Raw genomic sequence first — 25,422 nt, forward strand, 5'->3', positions numbered from 1 at the left:
TCTCTGTAAATGTTAGCTGCTGGGGTTGCTGGGGTTGGGGGGCCGGAAGGCGGATGAGCGGGAGCGGAAGAGAAAACGGAAGCTCGGCCCGGGGAATGGCCGGGTCAGTGGCGGGGCCGGGGGGGGGGGGGCGCGGCTCCTCCCCGCCTCCCCTCCCCCGCCTGGGAAGGCCGGAAGTCAGTTCCACAGACCCTACAAGGGGCCTCTTTGGGCCCTGGCGCGCGGCTGCCCGGATCCCCCCGGAGGGGCCTGATTTTGTCGTCTAGGCAGGAGCCTTCTTGAAAATTCTACACTCTCTAGACAGTTTTCCCGCCTCTTTCTAGATCCTTCTCAAACGCCCTGTTAAAAGGCTATTTTAAATTTCAAAGAGTTCTGCTAGGGGAGCGGCCAAGGCAAGCGCTTGCCTTCCTCACCTTCCGCTCAGGCTTCGCCGGAGACAGCCACGGCCGGCGGTCGCTAAGGCCCGGGGGGCCTCCGGTTTCTATGGCGACCGCCCGGCGTCCGTGGCGACGTGCCTCGGCGCGCTGGCGGGAGGGTAACGCCATCGGAAGCCCGGGGGGCTTGGCCGTTGACTGTCTTGGGGATCGCATCCCAAGGGGCGGCGAGGGAGCCGGGGTGGGAGGGTGCCGTAGCTTTGCCGCCGCCGCACCTCGGCGCCCTTCCCGGCTCCGAGGCCGCTGCGCGGTGGAGCGGCCGGGCCAGGGGGCCAGGGGCGCGGGCGGGCGGCACGGGGCAGGGGGCGCCGAGGCGACTTTGGAGGCCCCGGCCGCAGCCTCGGGCCGCCCTGGCCCGGCGGCGGCCGCCTTCATCTCTCTCTCCTAGGACCCGAGGGGCGAGGAGGAGCCGCCACTGCGCGCCATGCCTCAGAACAGGAAGCCTGGCCCGCTGCCGCCCGGGCAGCCGGCGGCCAGTGAGGACCCAGCGGCCGCGGACCCGCCGGCTGCCGGCCCCGGGGACACAGGTACCGGCCCCCGAGCCACGTTGCCCCCGTCCGAGCGGCACCACAGCACCCATGGCTTTAAATAAAGCAACGCTTTTACTTTGTTAAACATGTAGCTTCACCTTGAACATGACACGCGCACAGCATATTGGCTATGGATCGCGTAGATTTCCAAGTAGTATTGTGAATTAAACCAATTTCATTTTTTTTTTTTTGCAAGGCAATGGGGTTAAGTGGCTTGCCCGAGGCCACACAGCTAGGTAATCATTAAGCTCGGGTCCTGCCTCCAGGGCCGGTGCTCTATCCACTGGGCCACCTAGCTGCCCCCACTCGGTTTCTTATAGAACAATAGTAGTCCATAATATTCATATAGTTTACTTAATTATTTTAAAGATTTTATTTTGAGTTTTACAATTTTTCCCCCCTCATCTTACTTCCCTCCTTCCACCCCCCCACAGAAGGCAAAATCTGTCAGTCTTTACATTGTTTCCATGGTATACATTGATCCAAATTGAATATGATGAGAGAGAAATCATATCCTTAAGGAAGAAACATAAAGTAGAAGAGATAGCAAGATCAGACAATAAGCTATCAGGTTTTTTTTTTTTCTAAAGTAAAGGGAAAATAGTCCTTGGTCTTTGTTCAAACTCCACAGTTCTTTATCTGGATACAGATGGCATCCTCCATTGCAGACAGCCCCAAATTGTCCCTGATTGTTGCACTGATGGAATGAGGAAGTCCCTCAAGGTTGAACATCACTCAGCATCAGTTCATGCAGATCCCTCCAGGCTCCCCTGAATTCCCATCCTTCCTGGTTTCTAATAGAACAGTGACATGACATACATATACCAGTTTGTTAAGCCATTCCCCAATTGAAGGACATTTACTTATTTCCAATTCTTTGCCACCACAAACAGGGCTGCTATAAATATTTTTGTACAAGTGATGTTTTTACCCTTTTTCCATCATCTCTTCAGGGTATAGACCCAGTAGTGGAATTGCTGGATCAAAGGGTATGTGCATTTTTGTTGCCCTTTGGGCAGAGTTCCAAATTTTTCTCCAGAAAGGTTGGATGAGTTCACAGCTCTACCAACAATGTAATAGTGTCCCAGATTTCCCACAACCCTTCCAACAATGATCATTATCCTTTCTGGTATTGGCCAGTCTGAGAGGTGTGAGGTGGTACCTCAGAGAAGCTTTAATTTGCATTTCTCTAATAAGTAATGATTTAGAGCAATTTTTCATATGACTATGAATATATATTTTAACTTGTTCAGTCAGTCCCCAATTGATGGGCATCCCCTCAATTTCCAATTCTTTTCTACTAAAAAGAGCTGCTATGAATATTTTGGAACATGTGGGACTTCTTCCCATTTTCTGTGATTTCTCCTGGATATAGGCCTAGAATTAGTATTACTAAGTCAAAAGGTATGATCAGTTTTATTGCTCTTTGGGCACCGTCCCAAATTGCTCTTTAGAATGGTTGAATCGGTTCACAACTCCACCAATAGTGCATCAATGTTCCATTTCTTCTACAACCTCTCCAACATTGCTCATTTTGCCTTTTTTGTCATTTTGGCCAGTCTGATAGTGGTGAGGTGATACCTAATGGTTGTTGGTAATACCTCATAGTTGTTTTACTTTGCATTTCTCTAATCAGTAATGATTTGGAGCATTTTTTCATATGAATATATATAGTTTTAATTTCATTTGAAAATTGTTCATATCCTTTGATCATTTGTGAGGACTTGTCACCTTATAAATTTGCAGTTCTCTCTCTACATATATTTTAGGAATGAGATCTTTATCAGACCCCCCCCCCCAGCTGTGAAAATTGTTTCCCAACTTTCTTTCCTTCTAATTTTGGCAGCATTAGGTTTATTAGTGCAAAACCTTTTTCATTTAATATAGTCAAAATCATCCATTTTTCAGTTTGTAATGTAATCTATTTCTTGCTTGGTCATAAATTTCTCCTCTCTCCATAGATCTGACAAATTATTTGGTCTATGGTATTGCCCTTTATGTCTAAATCCTGTACCCATTTTGACCTTATTTTGGTATAGGGTGTGAGATGTAAGTCTATGCCTAGTTTTTGCCATACCATTTTCCAGTTTTCCCAGTAATTTTTGTCACAAAGTGAGCTCTTACTTTATTAAAAATTAATGTCTTTGGGTTTGTCAAACAATAGATTACTGTAGTCATTTATCAGTATTTCTTTTGAATCTTCCTATTGGATCCTACTCTGTTTCTTAAACCTGGTCCCTTTCTACCTGTTTAGTCGTCTCATACCTTACTACCTTCCACATAGTCTTTGGTTCTGTGACTCTGCTCTCTGCTGTTCCTTAAAGAAGAAACTCAGTTTTCTGATTGCTGGCATTTCCCTAGCTCTCCCCACAGCTAGAATGCTTTCCCTTCCCCCACTTTCACCTCCTTGTCTTGTCTTCCTTATTCAACTTTCAGCTCAGATTTCACCTCCTGCAAGAGACCTTTCCCCTGCTAGTGACTTCATCCAGAGATTATATCTTATATGTATGTAGGAATTTGCATGCCATTTCCCTCTTAGATGACTATCTTGAGGTCTGAGACATTAATGCTTATGCTTACGATGCCTAGTACTTATATCTTAGGTTATATTTCCTTAGCTAAGGGGTCTCCAGGTCAAAGGGTATGGACATTTTATTCATTTTATTTATACACATCCACATGGCTTTCCAGAATAGTGGTGCCAATTCACTGCTCCATCAACTAATCTTTTAATTGAACTGATGGGCTTTTTTCAATTTTTATTTATTTTTTTTGGCAAGGCAATGGAGTGAAGTGACTTGCCCAAGGTCACACTGCTAGGCAATTATTAAGTGTCTGAGGCCGGATTTGAACTCAGGTACTCCTGACTCCAGGACTGGTGCTCTATCCACTGCACCAACTAGCTGCCCCCATGATTCACTCTCAATTCTATGTGTGTACTCCCACTCTCTCCCCTGAGAAGTCTCACATTACCAGTTGACTATTGAACATTTCTTTTTGACTGATGAGAAAGCTGAGACTCGTAGACTTAGCCAGCTGTAAGTAGCACAATTGGGCCTCAAACTGAGATTTTCTAAGGCACGATCAATTTGCTTTTCTCTATACCAGGCTCTTTTTTTTTATGTTACTTCAATGTTATTTTCACCTTTCTAACTAGGCATATTGATTCTGCAAACAGCAAGATAGATTTGGAAGTCATTAGCAGCGTTCATTTTAGACAACCCATTTCGGTGATGGATTTTTGGTCAAGTAACTTTGTAAGATCCAATCACTAATTAGCGGTGATCGTTTTCCCACCTCTCCTCATCTTTTAAAAAAAATACATTTTTATTGCTATCTTTTGTTTTTTACATTACCCATTTTCCCTTATATCTTTTTCTTCCAGAGAGTCATCTCATATAGCACATAATTTTTTCAAAAAGAGAGATAAAAGGGGCGGCTAGGTGGCACGGTGGATAGAGCACCCGCCTTGGAGTCAGGAGTACCTGGGTTCACATCTGGTCTCAGACACTTAATAATGACCTAGCCGTGTGGCCTTGGGCAAGCCACTTAACCCCACTGCCCTGTAAATAATAATAATAATAATAATAATAATAATAATAACAATAATAAAGTTAGCCCCGAGACCTTGGCATGGTCTTGCCAGTAATGATAACAGTATTAACAGTGACAACACTAGCCTGGCTCATGGCCCCCGTTGCTTTGCAGCGGCCCCGGCCCGGACCTGGGACTGCATCCCGGAGGAGATCCTGGCGGCGCTGAGCCGGGAGGCCCACGCGGGCAGCTGCCCGGACTACCTGCTGCCCCGCCACCCGGCTGCGGTCGCCCCCGAGGAGTCGGCGCGGGCCCTGGGGGTGAACAAGCCCCTCTCCTGGCACTGCCTTTCCCGGGTTACAGTGGTAACGAACGCGGTGGAGGCACGAAGCGGGAGGCGCAAAACCGGAGGCGCGAAGCCGGAGGCGCGAAGCTGGAGGCGGCCGCTGCCAACTTGGCTGTCCTGGGGAGGGGCGGTGGGAGAGCCCTGACACCCCGCGTCCCCGAGGGGAGGATGGGGTGACGGCAGCCCGAGCCCCCCACCCCGCTGAGCCGGCCGCCCCTCTGCTTCCTCCTAGGCCGGGATGCCCCCCACCAGCAAAGTGTGGCAGTGCCCGGGCCGGCGGGGCAAGTTCCGCTTCCTCACCGACCACCCTGTGTCCTTCTCGGGGGCTGGAAGGTAAAGGGCCCCGCGGGCACGGGGGCGCCGGCCCCCCCCCCACAGTGCCTTCTCCCAGCTGGCATTCCCGGCCCGGCCACTCAGCCCCACTGGCCTTGCCCAAGCCTAACACAAACGCTGTGCCCAGCAGGCGGGAGCATACAGGCTGGCCCCGAAGCCTCACCTTAACCTGGGAAGCGGCGATCCCGCCAGCCCCATTTTATTTTATTTTTTACCCACTTTAAAATTTGTTTTTTGCAAGGCCATGGTTAAATGACTTGCCCAAGGGCACACAGCTAAGTGTCCGAGTTCACCAACTCAGTTCTCCTTAACTCCAGGGCCCAGGCTCTATCCACTGCACCACCTAGCCGCCCCCATTCTTTTCACTTTTATGCTTAATTTCCATTATTGACACTTTCACCACCACTTGCTTTATATGGAGGCAGACAAAACAATAACTGCAACCTTGCTTTTTTGCAAGTTCCCTTATTTCTTTTCTTTTTTTTTTTAAATATTTTTTTTTTTTGGCAAGGCAATGGGGTTAAGTGGCTTGTCCAAGGCCACACAGCTAGGTGATTATAAGTATCTGAGACCGGATTTGAACTCAGGTCCTCCTGACACCAGGGCCAGTGCTCTATCCACTGTGCCACCTAGCTACCCCCTTTTTAAAATAATTTTTAAAGTTAGCACTAGTTTTCTCCAATCATGTTTTTTTTTTTGCAGGATTTTGAGTTTTACATTTTTCTCCCTCCCATCCTCCCTTCCCTCTCTCTCCCCTCCACAGAAAGCAATCTAATATAAGCTCCACGTGTATAATTATGCTAAACATATAGTCCCTTCAACCTGGTTGTGAAAGAAGAATCAAATCCAAATGGGAGGAAAAAGACATTGGGGGGGGGGAAATGACAATACATTAGATAACTTTTAAGAATTGAAGATAGTAAGCTTTAGTCTCCTTCCAATGTCACAGTTCCTTCTCTGGCTATGGATGGTATTTGCTAACACAAGTCTCAGAATTGTCTTTGATGGTTGTCCTGCCGGAGTGAACAAGTCCACTGTAGTTGACCGGCTCCATTTTACAATCTAGGAAACTGAGGCTAAGAGAAATTCAGGGTCTAGCCCTACTAAGTATCGAAGGCTGGATTTGCCCGCAGGTCTTCCTGAGACATCCAAGTTACTTTTAAAAGGGCTACCAGAGCCCTGCTCAGACATTTGATTCTTATTAACTACGTATGACTTTGGACAAGTCATTTAACACTGACTGCCTCACATCCAGGTCCATCTCCAGTCATCCTGATTCCTATCTGGCCACTAGTGGGTCTGTGGAGAAAAAAAGTGAGTATAGTGACAGCTCAAACCCCTCTGGCTCAAAATCCAGTTCACGTGCTTATCATGGTGTTACCTCCCTGATGGTCATGGTTTTCTTGGAAAATGAAAGCCAAAACAATGTTAGTTGATTCTAATACCATTCTGCATGGATTCCTGGGAAAAGGAAAAACAGAGAATCAGAGAAAAACAGAGATGAAGCAACTTGCCCAAAGTTGAGCAAGTAGTAGGAAGGGACAGAGGTAGATTTGTCCTCAGCTCCTTTGTTTCCAAATGCAACATCCTTTCCCCTGCACTCCAGTGGATACTCCTATCCCACAGCCTGAAGAAAAGTGACCAATATTTGAGGACAAATTATCTGCTTTTCCCTCCTCACACTGCAGTGGGGTAAGATGGGACCAAATATCAGATCTAGGACAGAACAAAGGCTAGGAAATAGACTCTTCATATCCTGAGTAGACTAAACTAGTTATTTTTAGAATCTGTTTAATCTTCTGTTTTCCTCCAAGTGAACTCTAATCTCTATTAGTCTTAATTCACATCAGCAGAAATTTCTCAGACCCTATTTTCAGAATAACAAGAATTTCTCTTTGTTTCCATGGTGAGCTATAATTTATAAAGCATTTTTATTTGGCTCTTAGAAGAATACATTGTAATCAAGAAGACTTAATCTACTTTAATTTTCCATAATTTACAGATGAGGAAGTGGAACCGCATAGAGACCGGGTGCTTTGCTCATTGTTTAGGTACACACTACCTTTGGGGGTGAACCAAAGTCCACAAGACCGTAGGATTTGAGATTTTTTTTTAACTATTTTTTTTTAGATTTTTTTTCAAGACAATGGGGTTAAGTGACTTGCCCAAGGCCACATGGCTAGGTAATTATTAAGAGTCGGAGACTGGATTTGAACTCAGGTACTTCTGACTCCAAGACCAGTGCTCTATCCACTGCGCCACCTAGCCTCCCCAGATTTGAGATTTTTTTCCTGCATATGTGTGAATGTGGAATTTCAGAGAAGATCATGGCATTTTTTCTAATCCCATTGCAGCAAAATACCAAGAATTTTTATACTTTATATATAAATGTTCTGGAGATATTGTGGGGTGATGACAAAAGACTTAATATTGATGCTTTTACTTTCTGGGTTCTAACACTCTTAAGTTCATTATCCTAGTGATCATTCCAAGTTTTTCAGTCCTTAGGTGGTCTTTCTGCTAATTATTTGTTGTGTTTTATGATCTTTCGAAATTGTGACTGAATTTACAACATGGTCACTGGGTCATTTTTTTGATTATGTCATTGTAAGACTTCAGTGGAGATTCATAATCATGAAGCACTGTAAAAATGTCAGCTAATTATTATAATGATAGAATATTGATTAACTTCTTTAAGGTCAGTAGTTATCAGAGTGATTAAAAAAATAGCAATCTACCTTGAGAACAAGTTCCCAAGATGTTCTTGAATTCTCTTTAACTATTATGGGGGTGGAACAGAAGATGATGATGACTCAGGAGACATAGGATGTAATGGAGAGATGCCTTAGACAAAAGAGCCAGAATGTTATAGCATAAAAATAGCCAAAGTTGCATTATACACCTGTAGAAAAGATTGAGCTAGGTTTGTGTGACATTTCAGCATTCTGCAGGAGGCAGAACCAGCTGATCACCAGACAACTCACATATGGGTTGGTAGAATACCCTTTGGCCACATTTCCTGGGCCAATTGTTATTAATCAAGGTGTATGTACTTTGTCTGAATTTAGGGCAGTACTATATAATCTTAGTCATAGTTTCCTCTTGGGGGCAAACCTGAAAAATCCCTTCTCTTTTGGGGACATGCTGGGTGATCTCTCCCAGAATAAGTATGGCGCGAGAAACCTGGCAAGACCTTTGGCTAGCTGGTTAGTTCTTTTTAGGAGATAGAATTTATTGGGGAATTTTAGGTCTCTCGATTAAACTAAAACTTCTTCAGGTGAATTGCAGTCCTAAAAAGCCTCAAAAACTAACATGCCCACACCATAATTCTCTGGACTAGGAACTTGGATTGTTCTGGAACAGTCCCAACCAAGGCCAGAAGTGTGTTTCTTTTGGATCTGAACCATCTGGAACTATAGGTTCTTAATAGCTTAATCTCTTTGGTAGTGGGATATAACAGCATATGAACATTTAAATGACCTAATGTGGCACTGTTTTATTATATTGTTTGTTGTAAATAAAATCTTTTAATATTCCAAATGCAAATAGTAGTTCCAGTGTGGAAAGCCAGTGTCAACAACTTTATTGTTACCATAGTTAAATAAATTCTTTTTTTTTTTTGCAAGGCAAAGGAGGTTAAGTGGCTTGCCCAAGGCCACACAGCTAAGTAATTATTAAGTGTCTGAGACCCGATTTGAACCCAGGTACTCCTGACTCCAGGGCTGGTGCTTTTACCCACTTTGCCACCTAGCCACCCCGATAGTTAAATAAATTCTTGATAATTTTTAAGCATTAAGTTGAGGCTAAGAGAAGTTCAATGACTTGCCCTGGGAACACATTGCTACTAAGTATCTAGGCCTGGATTGCTTGTGACACCTAATTGCTTCTAATAAAAGGCAGCAAGGTGTCATAATGAACAAGAGCACTGGTCTTGGAGTTAGGAGTTAGGGGTTCAAATCCAGCCTACAATCTAATTCATTCAACTGATTTTGAAATACATTTTATATCAAAAACTTAAAAAGCAAAATGAGGAATAAAATATTCAGTAATAGCATAAAATTCCATTTATGTCTTGATAAGAGGGAAAATATACAAGCTTTAAAATAATAACAAAAGTTTCATTTAATCCATTTCCTATTCCAGTTTTTCCATGTATATTCTTTTAAGATTTTCACTGCTGTTCTTTCTCTCTCTCCCTCTCCCTCCCCTCTCTCCCTCCCCCTCCCCCCCCTTTTTTAATAGTAGAGATAGTATGTGCTAACAGAAAGAATTTAGACCTTGAGTCAACAAGTCTTGCTGAAATCTTCTTCCCAGGGCTTACCATTTATTAATGTTACTGGTTTCTTCACAATTCTAGCTTTTTTATTTCATTTTTGATTTCATTTGTTTTCCTTTTAAACTTCTTTCTTTCTCTCTTGATTTTTGTTGTTTCTCTTTTCTGGTTCCTTTTATAAATTATTCTTGTATAGATTCATCTTGCTATGATTTAAAAAAAATTTTGTTTTTTGTAAGACAATAGGCTTAAGTGACTTGCCCAAGGTCACAGCTAAGTAAGTATTAAGTGCCTTGAGACTGGATATGAACACAGGTCTACCTGACCCCAGGACCAGTGCTCTATCCACGTCATCACTTAGCTACCCCCTTACTATGATTTTTATAGCAAATAATATTTGGATGTTAAAGTTTTTAGAATTGAATTACTGAGCATATATTAGTCTTGTTGAAAATGAGAGATATGGGCTGTGCATCATCCTATTGAGTGGAATATTCCCTCTTAAGAGTTAATATTCTTAGTGAAGTCAGGGTTAAAAATCATTAAAACAAAGACAATTACCCTTAGACTATTCTTAGAAGAGGGAGAGAGGCCTTGCATTCCTAGTCAGACACCCTCCTGATTCTGGTAGGGAGTGAAACAGACTATTTTCCAGAAAGACCTTGCATTGATTCTGCTAGGGAGGGACACAGTGGAATACTTCCAGAGAAGAGACCTTGCAGTCTTAGTTAGCCACCTGTTTGATATGGACTGTTGAGAACAGTAGCCTGTCTTTTCTTATTTGATAAGTGCTAGTAGGGTCCCTTAGAAGACCTTGCATACTCAGACATTAATTTATTTAACAGAAGGTCATCATCTACTGATACCCTCGCCATCTGGATGATGAGGTAATATTTTATGAAAACCTTTTATTCTCTTTGTTGCTGGGTAGATTTTTCTTGTAAAGATTGTAACTCTGAACACTTTTACCAATCAGATTGGAAAGAAAGGGCTGGGGCGGGGGAATCATCCTAGGCCATATAATCTCCCTTGACTGTCACCTTGGGGCAGCTCCTTGATCTTCACTACCTTTGTGAGACTTTGGAGTGTCCTTTTCTCAAGAAAAGACAAAATAAACTTTCCTTTTTGCTCAGAGGAGTCTCTATATTTTTTTAAGTGGATTTTTATCCCACACACTATGTTCAAGAATTTTAAAAACTGTCCTATCTGACTTAGCACCAGATGGCCTACATAGGACATATGTGGGAAAGTGTTAGATTTAGGCTGTGTGTAACCAAAAACTTGCTAAGGATTATATCCTTCTAGAAGTGAAAGCTGCTTTGGAAGGTGGCAGTGTGTTTTCTATTACTGGGGCTCAGTAGACAAAGGCCAGACAATCATTTGGTGGAAATATGCTAGGAAGAGTTGGTCAGGAATGGTTTGGATTCCATGGCAGCCGAGTGCCCTTCTACTGCAAATCTATCATTCTGATTCTGAGATTACTTTTTGTTGTACAGACTTTTATTTCTATAAAAGAAATCCATCAGTTTTGACTCCAAAGACAACTCTCTCTAAAAAAGTATTTATTCAGCTCTTACTGTGTTCTAGGCCCTATGCTACACACTTGGGAGGCAATTCTAAGCAAGCCCTGCCCTCAAGGAGTTTTCATTGTAATAGGGGAAGGCCACACATGAACAGGACCTAAAAGATGGCTAAGCAGGGCAGCTTACTTACTAGCAATGATCTGGAGTCAAGTTCAGATCCAAAAGAAACACACTTCTGAGAGAGGGAAGATGAGAGCTCACCTTGGAAGGCTCAGCGTCCCAGGACAAGATGAACTTTTAAGAACAATTAAGGATAGCAGAAAAGGGAAAGGTTTTGGATTTTTTTTTAATTATTGCTTTTTGAAACATTGTTTATTCATTTTAAATTTAAACACAAAGAGAAAAGAAAAAAAGGAAGATTTCCTTGTATACAGTGGAACATAAGGAATATAAAGCAATGTTTCCATTTTTGAAACCTATGTAATAAATACTACACAGTGATTTTAAAGTTACCCAGCTTTTATATGCTTCCAAGTTTTCAAGTTTTTGTTTGTTCTCTGCTTTGTACTTTTTATTTTTTCTTCACTCACTCTGCCCTAGAGAAGGCTATAATTATAATTAAATAAGAATATACATATTTTTATGCATATATGCATATAAACATATAATATATATATACATGTAAGACCATATTATGTATATTTCTGTTTGTCAGTTTTTTGGAGGTGGTAGCATCTTCCTTCTTAATTACCAGGGCTTTTCATGTTTTTCAAAATCAAATCATCCCCCCCAAGTTAGTGAGGTTAAGTGACTTGCCCAAGGTCACACAGCTTGGTAATTATTAAGGGTCTGAGGCTAAATTTGAACTCAGGTCCTCCTGACTCCAGGGCTGGTGCTTTTTCTACTTTTCTACCTAGTTGCCCCAATCAACTCATTTCTTATATATCACAATCATCATATATCACGTCATATCTACAAGTTTGTTGAGTTATTCCCAATTGAAGGATATATATTGTTTTAGCCAATCTGATATAAAATGGTATCTCAAAGTTATTTGAACTTATACTTCTCTAATCAACAATGATTTAGAGTGGTTTTTTATATGACTATATAAAGTTAAGATTTGTTCATCGAAAAACTGCTTCTTGTTATCCTTAGATCAATTGGTGTATGACAATTCTAAATATGATGAAGTTCTTTATGTATTTGAGAAATGAATCCTTTATCTGGGACATTGTCTATGAAAGCTTTTTCTGAATTTTCTACCTTCCTTCTAATCTTGGTTACCGTGATTTTTGTACAAAACTTTAAAAAATTTTACATCTCAACAGTGCTCTCTTTTGTTTTGTCATATATTATTCTCCTATCCATGTGTCTGATAGATAATATATTTTTAAAAATTTTTTGTAATTTTCTTGTAACATCTCCCCTTATATCTGGGTCACAGATCCATTTTGACCATATCTTGTTGCATAACAATATACTGGCTTACACCCAGTTCCTGCCAGACTGCTTTCTAGCTTTTCTAATATTTTTTTTTACCAAATAATGAATTCTTATCCCAAAACATAAATCTCTTTTTTAAGATTTTATTTATTTTGAGTTTTACAATTTTTCCCCTAATCTTATTTCCCTTCCCCCACCCCCCACAGAAGGCAATTTGCCAGTCTTTACACTGTTTCCATGGTACACTTTGATCAAAATTAAATGTGATGAGAGAGAAATCATATCCTTAAGGAAGAAACAAGGTATAAGAGATAGCAAGATCAGACAATAAGATATCACTTTTTTTTTTCTAAATTAAAGGTCCTTGGCTTTTCTTCAAACTGCACAGTTCTCTCTCTCTCTGGATAGAGATGGTATTCTCCATTGCAGACAGCCCCAAATTGTCCCTGATTGTTGCACTGATGGAATGAGTGAGTCCATCAAGGTTAATTATCACCCCCATGTTGCTGTTAAGGGTGTACAGTATTTTTCTGGTTCTGCTCATCTCACTCAGTTCAAGTAAATTCCTCCAGGCTTCCCTGAATTCCCATCCCTCCTGGTTTCTAATAGAACAATAATGTTCCATGACATACATATACCACAGTTTGCTAAGCCATTCCCCAATTGAAGGACATTTACTCGATTTCCAATTCTTTGCCACCACAAACAGGGCTGCTATGAATATTTTTGTACAAGTGATGTTTTTACCCATTTCATCATCTCTTCAGGGCATAGACCCAGTAGTGGTATTGCTGGATCAAAAGGTATGCACATTTTTGTTGCCTTTGGACGTAGTTCCAAATTTCTCTCCAGAAAGGTTGGATGAGTTCACAGCTCCACCAACAATGTAATAGTGTCCCAGATTTCCCACAACCTTTCCAACAATGATCATTATCCTTTTTGGTCACATTGGCCAGTCTGAGAAGTGTGAGGTGGTACCTCAGAGAAGCTTTAATTTGCATTTCTCTAATAAGTAATGATTTAGACCAATTTTTCATATGACTGTGTTGCTTTGATCTCATATGGAAATTGCCTTTGCATATCCTTTGATCATTTGTCAATTGGGGAATGGCTTTTTTTTTTGAAAATTTGACTCAGTTCTCTATATATTTTAGAAATGAGTCCTTTGTCAGAAATGTTAGTTGTAAAGATTGTTTCTCAGTTTACTACATTTCTTTTAATGTTGGTTACAGTGGTCCAAAACCTAAATTGTTACATTTGTCAAACACAGTAATCATTTACTACTGTATATTATATGTATAGCAGAAAAAGAAAGGGTTTTGGAATTTTTTTTAATTATTTCTTTTTGAAACATTGTGTTTTTATTTTAGATTTAAACACAAAGGGAGAAAAGAAAAAAAGATTTTCTTGAATACAGTGGAATATAAGGAATATAAGGCAATAAGTTTCCATTTTTTCCAATATTTTTCATTATTTTTTTCCAATTTTTTTACCAAATAATAAATTCTTATGCCAAAATTTAAATCTTTACTTTTGTCAAGCATAGTAATCATTTATTACTGTATATTATATGTTTACCGTGTTCCACCTTTCTGTTTCTTAGCTAGTATCAAATAGTTTTGAAATTTTTTTGCCTTATTATAGTTTAGTCTGTTTCTGCTGAATCTCCTTCCTTTACATTTTTTTATTAGCTTCTTTGAAATTCTTATCCTTTTGTTCTTCTAAATGAATTTTACTATTGTTTTTTCTAACTCAATAATTTTTTAGTAATTTAATTGGGATGGTATTGAATAAATAGATTAGGTAAAATTGTCATTTTTGTTATATTGGCATTGACTACCTATGACCATTGAATATTTATTCAGTTATTTAAATTTGACTTTTTTATATAAAGAGTATTTTATATTTGTGTTCCTGTAGTTCCTGTATGTGTTTTGGTAGGTATACTCTCAGGCATTTTTAACTGTTGAGTTATTTAAAATGGTCTAAAACAGTATTGAATAATATTGGTGACACAGTGTAGTTTACCTGTCTTTCTCTTTTTAAATCTATTTTAGGTTTGTTGTTGTTTGCAAGGCAAAGGGGTTAAGTGGCTTGCCCAAGATCACATAGACAGATAATTATTAAGTGTCTGAGGTCAAATTTGAACTCAGTTCCTTCTGACTCCAGGGCCAGTGCCCTAGCCACTGTGCCACCTAGCTGCCCCCTTAAATTATTTTAGCTTTAACTTTTTCTGAGATCAATGATTGTTACCCCTGCTCTTTTTTATAATAAATTCAACTCCAGCCCTTTATTTTAACAGTGTCTCACATATTTATTATATTTCCTATAGATGATGTATTGTTGAATTCAGATTTTTAATCCATTGCTATGAGGGGGAATAATTCCATTCACATTCAAAGTTGTAAGTGCTTTTGTATTTCCCTTCTGTTTTTCCTCACTCTTTCTTATCCTATTTATCTTATCCTAACTCACTTCTCTGATTTACTTCTTATCCACTACCTTGCCTTCCTGTTCCTTAATCTATCCACCCCTCTACCAGTCCCTCTCTTATCCTTTCCCCCACCTTCCACCTTGTTGATGTTTGTCCTTAGTTCTTGAAGAAGACCATGACATCAGTGAGCTGGTGCCAGGACAAACAAGTATAACTGGATTTGAGTGAAAGGGGGCTGTGCTATGTCGCCAGCCTCACTTTCTCCTCCAGAGTCATCTGGATCCAGTGGCCAAATATGTCCCTGGATTCGAGGCAATCAGGGTTAAGTGACTTGCCCAAGTCTACATGTAGGTATAAAAAAATACAGTCTCACAAATTAAGAATAAATGTAAAGTCTTACACTTAGGCATAAAAAAATCAATCTTACAAGTACAAGATGGGGAAAGCCATAACAAGACTGCAATTATTCTGGAAAATAGCTGGAGATTTTAGTGAACTTTAAGCATTATAAAAGTTGACATGATTTGGAAACCAAAAAGCTAATGCAATATTGGACTATATTAGGAAATTATAACTTCCTGGAATAGAAAAATGAGAGCTCCCCTGCCCTCTGTCCTTGTCAGTGAATAATTATGTTCTAGGCTCTGTGTAAGGGGCTAGGGCTATAAGTAAGAAGAATGAAAGTTCCAACAGACAGGCATCTCATCCTTATGTCATTATGTTGCATTTAGAATATTGTGTTGTATTCTGGATCCTAAGGAAGATATTGATAAACTGGATAATGTCCGGAGAACATCTAGTTTTTGTTTTTGTTTTTTTCTTTTGTTTCCATGATATGTATAGATCAATATTTTTTTAATTTAAATTTTTTTATTCTCATTTTGTACAAGTGTTTTTTTACATTAATAAAATATTGTTGTTTAAGAGTAAATGAAATACCCCCTTCCCCCACCCCATGAATATAGACTTGCTTGAGCAATAAAGTAAAGGGGAGAGAAAAAAAATTAAAATAAAAAAATAGTAATAATTGTAGGTATGGCCAGGTGGTGCAATGGACTAAGCACCAGCCCTGGAGCCACGAGCACCCGAGCCCACATCCGGCCCGTAGACCCAACAATCACCCAGCCATGTGACATGCAAGCCACCTCATCCCCACTGCCCTGCAAAAACCAAAAAAGAAGGAAAAAAAAAGACCCAAAATAAAATAAAATAGTAATAATAGTAGGGGTGGCTGGGTGGTAGACAGAGCATTGACCCTTGAGCCAGGAGCAGCCGGGTCCAAATCTGGCTTCAGACACCCAAAGATCACCCTGCTATGTGGCCCCAGGCAGGCCACCCAGCCCCATTTGCCCTGCACCCTCCCCCAAATAATAACAGAAACTGTGCTTCAGTCTTTGTTCCAACACCAACAACTCTGTCATGGGTGGATCACATTCTTTATGGTAAGTCCATCACAAAAGTTACTTCCATATTTTTCCAATGTTGCCATTGCTGATTGCAACTCCCTCATTTCTTATTTCTCCACTACCATGTACTCTATTTTCTCTCTCCTTTCACTCAGACTCTGCTGTTGGGTCACTGAGTGGCTCAGCAGACAGATCTCCGGCCCTGGGGCCAAGAGGCCCTGAGCCCCCATACCACCCCTTAGGCCCAGCATCCACCTGGCCCTATGGTCCTGGGCAGGCCATCCAATCCCAGCCCTTTGCAAGAAGTAAAAAAGAAAATGTGTTATATCTGACCACTCTTCCTCCCATGGTCCATCCTCTCCTCCTTTATTCACATCCCCATCCCTTCCCCCTGTCCCCCCTCCTCCTTACTCCAGATGTCTATACCCCATTGAGTATATTTGCTGTTTCCTCTCCTAGCCATCTCTGATGAGAGCAAAGGTTCCCTCATTCCCCCTTGCCTCTCCCCTTCCATATCATTGCAATAGCTCATTGTAATAAAAAAAAATCTTATTATATGAAATATCTTGGCCTATTCCCCCTCTCCTTTTTCTTTCTCCCATTACATTTCCCTTTTTTCTATTGACTCCATTTTTACACCATATTTTATCTTCAAAATCAGCTTTCTCCTGTGCTTCAACTATGAAAGCTCCCTCTACCTGCTCTATTAGCTGAGAAGGTTCATATGAGTATTATCAGTGTCATTTTTCTATGCAGGAATACATGCAGTTCATCATTAAGTCCCTCATATTTTCCCCATCTCCAATCTCCATGCTTCACCTGAGTCCTGTATCTGAAGATCAAACCTTCTGTTCAGCTCTGGCCATTCCAAAAGGAACATTTGAAATTCTCTGGTTCATTGAAAGTCCATCATTTTCCCCTGGAAGATGACATTCAGCCTTGCTGGGTAGTTCATTCTCGGTTGCATTCTAAGCTCTTTTGCCTTCCAGTATATTATATTCCAAGCCCTACGAGCTTTTAATGTAATTGCTGCTAAGTCCTGTGTGATCCTGACTGCAGCTCCACAATATTTGAACTGTGTCCTTCTGGCTGCTTTTAATATTTTCTTTGACTTGGGAGTTCTGGAACTTGGCTATAATATTCCTAGGGGTTGGTTTTTTGGGGGATCTCTTTCTCGGGGGGGGGGGATCGGTGGATTCTCTCCATTTCTATTTTGCCCTCTGCTTCTAGAATATCAGGGCAATTTTCCTGTAGTAATTCTTTGAAAAATGATGTCAAGGCTCTTTTCCTGATCATGACTTTCAGGTATTCCAATAATTTTTAAATTATCTTTCCTAAGTCTGTTTTCCATATCAGTTTTTTCAATGAGATATTTCACATTTTCTTCTAATTTTTCATTTTTTTGGTTTTGAAGTATTCCTGATTTCTGTTAAATTCATCAATCTCCCTGAATTCTATTTTTTTGTCTGAAGGATTTGTTCTCCTCAGAGAGTTTTCTTATCTCTTTTTCCATCTGGCCAATTTTGCTTTTTAAAGCATTCTCCTCAATAACTTTTTTGAACTTTTTATCCATTTGACCTAAGCTGGTTTTTAGCATGCTATTTTCTTCAGCCTTTTTTTGGATTTCCTTGACTAAGCTGCTGATTTCATTTTCATGTTTTTGCTGCATCTCATTTCTTTTCCCAGTTTTTCTTCTAACTCCTTCATTTGATTTTCAAAGTGTTTTTTAAGCTCTGTCATAGCCTGATCCCAGTTTCTGTTTTTCTTGGAGTCTTTAGATGCAGGAGCTTGTGTTTCCTCATCTTCAGACTGAGTATATCCATCCTTCTTGGGATCATAGATAATATATTTCTCAATGGTGTTCCTCTTGTTTCTCTGCTCATTTTCCCAGCCTGGGCCTGTTTTTGGGGTGCTTCCTGAGCTTTTGGGACACTCCCACAAGGGTCTCAGTGTGTGAGGCTCTGTCCTCCCTCCTGGTCTGTGAATAACCATATGCGCCCCCCTCTGCCACAGGCCTGGGGTGGGCCCGCTGCTGTTCTATGGGGGGGCCTAGACTGCAATCAGGTTCTGAATGTGGTCAGAACTCCAGAGTCCTGTTCCAGGGGCAGAGGACAGAGCGCTGCAGTCTCTCTCTCTCTTCACTCCCCTCCCTCAGCTCAATGGGCTCATGCCCTGGGGGCTCCTGCTTACTGGCTCAGCCTGCTTCTGTTCTGGGATCTGGGCTTCTGAAAGACCAAGCTGCTAGCTGTGTGCCCTGAGGGCTGGGCTCCACGTGCTGGCTCTGGCAGAGGTCCCCCGCTGTTCCCCCACTTTGTGCTGGTGCTCCCCAGGGTGTAGCTCAGGAGACTTCCCTGCTGCCGTGAGCCGCGGCTCCCAGCGCCCTGCGGCTGCCTCCGGGAGGCTGAAGCTCTTTTGCTCTGGCGGGCCACCCCTCCGGCGGCCCACCCCTCCGACCCTGGGGAGCAGAGCCTTTCTGCTCTTTTCCAGGTTACCTTGAGTAGGAGAACTGCCTCACTGGGTCCCTTTGTGGGTTCTGTCTCTCAAGAGTTTAGTTAGAGTCCTTAGTTTAGAAGTTTTATCAGAGAGCTCCTAAGACTGGATCCTTTCTTGGATCCATCTTGGCTCCGCCCCCCTGCATAGATCAATATTGAATGTGTTGAAAGAAAAAAAAATATCCTTAAGGAAGAAAGAAAACATTATGGATAGCAAAATTATGTAATACTTAAGACAATTTTGGGTTTTGAGTTAGTTACATAAATATTGGAAGTATTTATTCCAGAGAAATGAAATTAAAGGGGACATAATAGTTGTCTCCTAGTATGATATGGAGAACAGTTTTGAATTACTCTAACTCCAAAAAGCAGACTAAGGGACAGTTGGTATTAGTAGCAAAATGGTACATTTCAGTTGCTCTCAGGAACAATAGATGCTACTCCAGAAAAGTCTGACAATCTCTTCTCTCCTCCTGGAAGATTTTACTCTCTGAAGACAGCTCAAGAGCTAATGAGCTTTTTTTTTGGCTGCTGCATTAACCCCGGTGACTCATATTTTAGCTTTCAGGCCATTAAAAAACCTTCCCTGGCTACCTCAGACCCTTTTCAGAAAAACTTAAATATTATCTGATATTTGTGGAGTTGATTTTTTTTGTATCAAAGTGTTAGGGTTTTTTTGAATGTACTGGTTCTCTACTTTTAAAGTTTTAAATGCTGAAAAATATTATAGCTACCTGAATGCCAGTTAACCATATTGATAATATCAACCTCACATTTTTCTAGCACTAAACAATAACCCTGTGAGTAGAAGGTCACAATTGCAATTAACCTTAACTATTCCTGTTTGGCAGAGTAATTAGTTAACCCAATCTGATACAATTTTGTAGAAAATTAATTAATGAATGTGTTTTTCATTTTCTTAGGGATGTTTCTTTCTTGTATGACATGAAGGCTGAAAAATTAGCAGATTCATGGCTTCCTAATCTGGTAAAAGAAATAACTGCTGTTCAAAAAGTGCCAGAAAAGGGTTTGTCTATACCCTCAGCAGAAGTAAGTGTGCCTTTTTAGCCATAATTATTTTTTCTTTTAGAATTCATTTATTTATTTAATTAACAAGGCAGTGGGGTTAAGTCACACCACTAGGTAATTAATAAGTGTCTGAAGTCGGTTTTGAACTCAGGTCCTTCTAACTCCCAGACTGATACTCTCTCCAGCCACCTAGCTGCCAGATGGTTAAGTCTTATTGACCACATTTATTTATTAATATGGTAATGACAGAAAGCCTAGTCAGTGATTTAAAATGATCCTAGTTCCTGCTTGTCTTATGGGAAAGATATATATTTTTTCTTTTTTAAAGTAATTTTTGTAATCATAGTGGTTTGAACAGTTATTTAGCACTGAAGAATAGTCAAGTCAAAAAGCATGTGAAGAAAGCTCCTATGTATCAAGACCCTGCTAATCACTGGGGACATAAAGATAAATAATCTTTATCCCTGATGATATCACAGTATCAATGGGGAGCCAGCATATAAATAATTATGTATATTAAAGATGTATAAAGGATAAATTGGGAAGTCAATCACAGCTGTCTTTCTAAAGGTCATCTTAAAACATTTTCCAATTACTTGCTGATATGGTTTTTTTAATGCAGATTTTTAGAATTAATTAAATGATCAACTACTGGTAGAATTTAAGAAATAAAATTCAATGAATTTCAGAGAACCTAGGACACATGAATCAATTGACTGGTTCTAGACACCAAACCCTCAATTTATTTTTCTACAACAGGAGTGATTTTGCTTCAAGTTTATTGCCTTTCCATAGAACTTTGTTTTAAGTCATTTCTCAAATCAAGATCACTCAAATAAATTAAATCCTGAGTTTTGGGGTGTAGGGTAGTAGTTAGATTTCTTTTAGAATGTTTTTCCTTTTTCATATTTCTATTTCTTTTTCAGCCAAGAAAGTTAGCAGATACTCTTATCCCTGAAGAATTTCACATTGTGTCCAACACAGGAGTTAAAGGTCTACAGTATTATGATGAGTGAGTTTTACAATGTGAATGGAACCCATTGTAATTACATTATTGCTATCTCTCTTGAATCAAAGAAATGATGCCAAGACTGAGAGCAGAAGAACATTCATGGCCTTGGACAGGGATTTAAGCCTGGAGGGTTGCTGATAAATGTTTAGCTGACTCCCTAAAAGAAAAAAAAATCCAGATACTTTTATGTTTAATCTGCATTACTTTCACTTTCTTACATCTAAATATATCAACCCTTCCATAACCCAAGCTCTAACTTGTAGTGTTTGTCAATTCCAAGGCATCATTGAGGATCAAATGAGCTATGTTAAGTGCTTTGTAAGTCTCTAAATGCTATTGGTACTGATAACAATCTCTTGTGTTAATATGATATTTTATAGTTTATAAAGCACTTTCACACACACACACACACACACACACACACACACACACATATTACATCATTTGAACTTCACAGCAACATTGGAAACCAGGACCCAGGACTTCCCCAAGTAAATTGGCTTGAATGGGTTAGAGCGTCATTAGATTATAAACTCCTTGAGGGGCAGGCATTGTCTTTCTTTTTATTAATTGTATCTTCAGTCTAGCAGAGTATTCATTTGATGTGGATTGAATTGGATTGGATTGGAGCCAAGACCTAAATCCAGCTTATCTCCTTGTCCATTCTCCTTCAATGAGATCTTCCTTGAGATCTGCTTCCTGGGGTTGGAGAGTATGGGATTAGGCATTGTGTGACAGCCAGGCCAATTAAGAATAATATGTAAATTTCCTTTTTTTTTTTGCAGTAAATACACAACTCTGCTAACGGACAGTAAGAATAGGCTGTTACTTTTCCCATCCATGTAAGTAGTGCTGATTTTCTAAAATGCTTTCCAGTTTAATGATGGCATTTCTATCAAAGCCACCCACCACCCAAAGACATATGGGCTGCCTTTGTTATATTTTGTTATCTTTTGGGTTCAGAGATTTGATTCAGCTTAGTTCTGGTAATAATGCTAATTCTCCATCTCTGTATCCTTCATCTGCTAGGAAACCAAATAAGAGAATTGAAGTAATACAGCTGAAAAATGTGATGGATATGATGCTAGAGAAGGCTGGTGTAGACACTGAAAAAAGAGAAAGCATAACTCAGGTAGAATACCCTTCGTAAGCCAACTCATGAGAGCGGGTATGTCCCAACCCTAAAGCATTTCTCGTAATTATTTGGCATATATTAAAGATGTTTCTTTTTTTTAAGGTTTTTTTTTTTTTTTTTTGCAAGGCAAATGGGGTTAAGTGGCTTGCCCAAGGCCACATAGCTAAGTAATTATTAAGTGTCTGAGACCTCATTTGAACCCAGGTACTCCTGACTCCAGGGCTGGTGCTTTATCCACTGCGCCACCTAGCCGCCCCCATTAAAGATGTTTCAATCTCAAGGATTGCCCTGTTGCAAAATCCTTGTGTCTGTCCTTTTTTTGAGTTAGACCTAATTTTAGTTATAAAAATGGATTCTGAGAGAAGCTGTGTGGTGTCATGGACAGACAACTGGAGTCAGGAGTACCTGGTTCAATTCTTGTTTTTGACACACACTGGATTCAGAGTTTTTTAAGGCTTTCTAAGTTTCAGAGTGGGTCCCAATTTTCATTGTCTTCTGAAAGTTTTCTTTTTGAGAATTGCCTATACCAATGAAATCAGAAATCTGGCCTCTAAAATATCACAGAGACAGAATGGCAGCATGGAGGAGCAGAACTCTTAGAACCAGGGGACCTCAGTTCAAATCCCTCCTCAGATACTTATTAGTTATCTGATACCAGGCACCTGACCTCTCTTGGTATCAGCTTCATTAACTGTAATTAGGGAGCTGGATTAATTGACTCCAAAAATTCTTTCCAGCGTTACAATCCATTTCCAGCGTACCAGTTTTCTCATCAGTGAAATGGGATATTACTATTCTTAATATCAATCTAATGAGGGTTTGTGAAGTAATTGACCAACTTTAAAGTGTTATTTGAATTTTTTTTTTTTTAGGTTTTTGCAAGGCAATGGGGTTAAGTGGCTTGCCCAAGGCCACACAGCTAGGTAATTATTAAATGTCTGAGGCTGGATTTGAACTCAGGTACTCCTGACTCCAAGGCCAATGCTTTATCCACTACGCCACCTAGCTGCCCCTATTTGAATATTTTAAATTATAAACATGAATAGGATTACTCTGTAGACATTACTGGGTAATCTTGTGAGTGTGTGTTGGGTTTTCAAATATATTTTATTGACCACAGAAGATATGGTTTGTGTCCATGTGAAAGCATTAAAGTAATCAGTTAATTGATATAATCAATTAACTGATTATAACTGTTAATCTCCTTGGAAGATATGATAACAAAAATAATTATTTGATGGCCTTTTTAAATAACATTTAAAAAATTTTTCCAATTATATACAAAGATAGTTTTCCACATTTATTCTTTTGCTAGCTTTCTAGCTAGCATTTTTCTCCTACTCTTCCTTCCCTCCCCACCTCCTCATGGCAGCAAGCAATCTGATATAGTTAGTACATGTTTCCATATTAGTCATGTTGTGAAAGAAGAATCAGAACTAAAGGAAAAACCATGGAAAGGAAAAATACAAAAGAATTTTTAAAATTTTAATTTTTAAAAAATAAATATAGTATGCTTTGCTCTGTGTTCAGACTCTATAGTTTTTTCCCTAGTTGAGGATGATATTTTCCAAAACAGATCTTTTTTTGAATTATCCTTTATTGCTGACCTGAGAGGAGCTGTATCCATCATAGTTGATCATCTCACAGTGTTGCTGTTAATGTGTACAAAGTTCTTGGGCTCTGCTCATTTCTCTCAGCATCACTTCATGAAAACCTTTTCTAAAGTCCATCCACTCATGATTTCTTGCAGAACAATAGTACTTCATAATGACCTTTTAATAACAAACATCAGGTAATCCATCCAGGGCAGAGTCAAGTTTGAAGAGACTCTCCTCCCTGTAAATGGGGAGGTTCTCCAGGTGCTCCTATTTGTGGATGATGTTCTGATTAAGTCAAGTCACAAGACCTTGCAGAACCTTTTAGAAGAGCTCTATTATCCTTCAAAGGAGTTTGATCTCTACACCCACCAGTGGATTTAAAATATCTCTGACTTAGATTTCAGTCAGCATACATTTAAATATGTCCCCAGGAGCACCCATCCATCAATACGTATCTGCATGACCAGATAATACAGATAGATAAGCAGTTGAAAAAGAGGATTACTTTGGGGAAATTTTCTAAGTTCTGTGACCCCAAGTTTCCCATAAAGGCAAAGGGCCCAATTTTTCTTTTTCTTTTTTCAAGGCAATGGGTTTAAGGGACTTGCGCAATAATTACTGCTAAGTAATTATTATTTGTCTGAGGCAATATTTTAACTCAGGTCCTCCCGAGTTCAGGGCCAGCGTTCTGTACATTGTGCCACCTAGCTGCCCCAGCTCATCTTTTCAATGGTTAAGATTTTACCAGTGTCTGCTGTGTGGTAATGAAACATTAAATACCACTAGCTCTGATGAGCTCCAGCAGAACAGGTGGGAAAGAGGTCATCAGTGAATTATAAACTAGGAAGAAAAGATACATTGATCACTTAGCAAGAGCATGAGATGATTGGCAAACAGAGTGATCTATTGGTTCCTTTGAGATGGAAGGGGAAGGCAAAGAAGGTCTCTTACTCATTAGATGGACCTGCAGTGGTCAGTTTACATGAGGACATGGACAGGAGTCACCCAGAATAACAGGGCTGGTTGAGTTACGATTGGCATAATTGGAGAAAACCCCCAAATCAATATACTCTCAGATCCATTTGAGGTTACAGTTTGGACTTCTGAGATGGGGCCAAGACGTGAAGCTAGCGTGCTTCTGGAGCTTTCTCTCTGCAACCTTAAATGAAGCCTCTACACAGACATTAAAGCTACAGATCTCACCAAAAAAAAAATAAAGATTGAAAAAGTTTTCAACTGGAGACATTGTGGAGGATCTTCTGTGAAGGTCTGTCTCTTAGGGGGATAAGCGGAATAAAGTCCAGCTAGGCAGGAATGCTAGAAAGCCAACTGGAGGCTTATAGCCATAGTGCAGCCCAGGTCCTGGCAATTAGACAGCAGCAGTCTTTGGGGTTGGGATCCTCCCTGCTGACTTGCTGTCTGTGACCCCAAGTTTCCCTGAAAGCCAGGGCCCATCTTTTCTTTTTCTTTTTCTTTTTCTTCAAGGCAATGAGGTTAAGGGACTTGCTCAAGTTCACACAGCTAGGTAATTTGTTTGAGTTCAAATTTGACCTCAGGTCTTCCTGATTCAAGTACGGGTGCTCTATACACTGCACCACGTAACTGCCCCAACTAAATAGCAAGCCAGCAGGGAGGATTCTAACCCCAATCAAAGTCTGAACCTTGGGAACACTGGGGCAAAAGACAGGATTGGATTGGGAACAAACCTCTACATAGGCAACATGATGGCCAGTGATAAACTAGGGATCAGATCCCAGGCCCAGCACAGAAAGCTCGGAACCATATGCCCTCTACCCCCAGAGCAGAGTTGAATTATTAAAATGAGCAAAAAACCTAAAAGAGTGCTAACCATAGAAAGCTACTATGAAGGAGATGATAAAAATTACATGTCAGAAGA

General features: G+C 40.3%; 1 protein-coding gene across 8 annotated transcripts in view; it reads left to right on the top strand.

Annotated features, from left to right (window-relative positions):
* Positions 1 to 295: 295 nt before the first annotated feature.
* Positions 296 to 25,422, top strand: part of AXDND1 (axonemal dynein light chain domain containing 1) — a 134,798-nt gene continuing 109,671 nt past the window's right edge. For 2 of the 8 annotated variants that reach the window (XR_012475613.1, XR_012475614.1), the window contains exons 1-7: positions 298 to 961; positions 4,673 to 4,863; positions 5,077 to 5,177; positions 19,675 to 19,801; positions 20,707 to 20,792; positions 21,578 to 21,634; positions 21,822 to 21,924. Coding sequence is in view for 1 of the 8 variants with exons in the window: in XM_074222149.1 (XP_074078250.1) it covers positions 859 to 961; positions 4,673 to 4,863; positions 5,077 to 5,177; positions 19,675 to 19,801; positions 20,707 to 20,792; positions 21,578 to 21,634; positions 21,822 to 21,924 (768 nt within the window). In the remaining 7 variants the exon portion in view is untranslated. Of the gene's footprint in view, positions 962 to 4,672; positions 4,864 to 5,076; positions 5,178 to 5,214; positions 6,492 to 19,674; positions 19,802 to 20,706; positions 20,793 to 21,577; positions 21,635 to 21,821; positions 21,925 to 25,422 lie in introns of those variants that run through there. The other 6 variants (XR_012475608.1, XM_074222149.1, XR_012475611.1 and 3 more) reach the window with 5 other exon arrangements.

Source organism: Macrotis lagotis, chromosome 2 (assembly GCF_037893015.1).
Source record: "Macrotis lagotis isolate mMagLag1 chromosome 2, bilby.v1.9.chrom.fasta, whole genome shotgun sequence".
NCBI lineage: Eukaryota > Metazoa > Chordata > Mammalia > Peramelemorphia > Peramelidae > Macrotis > Macrotis lagotis.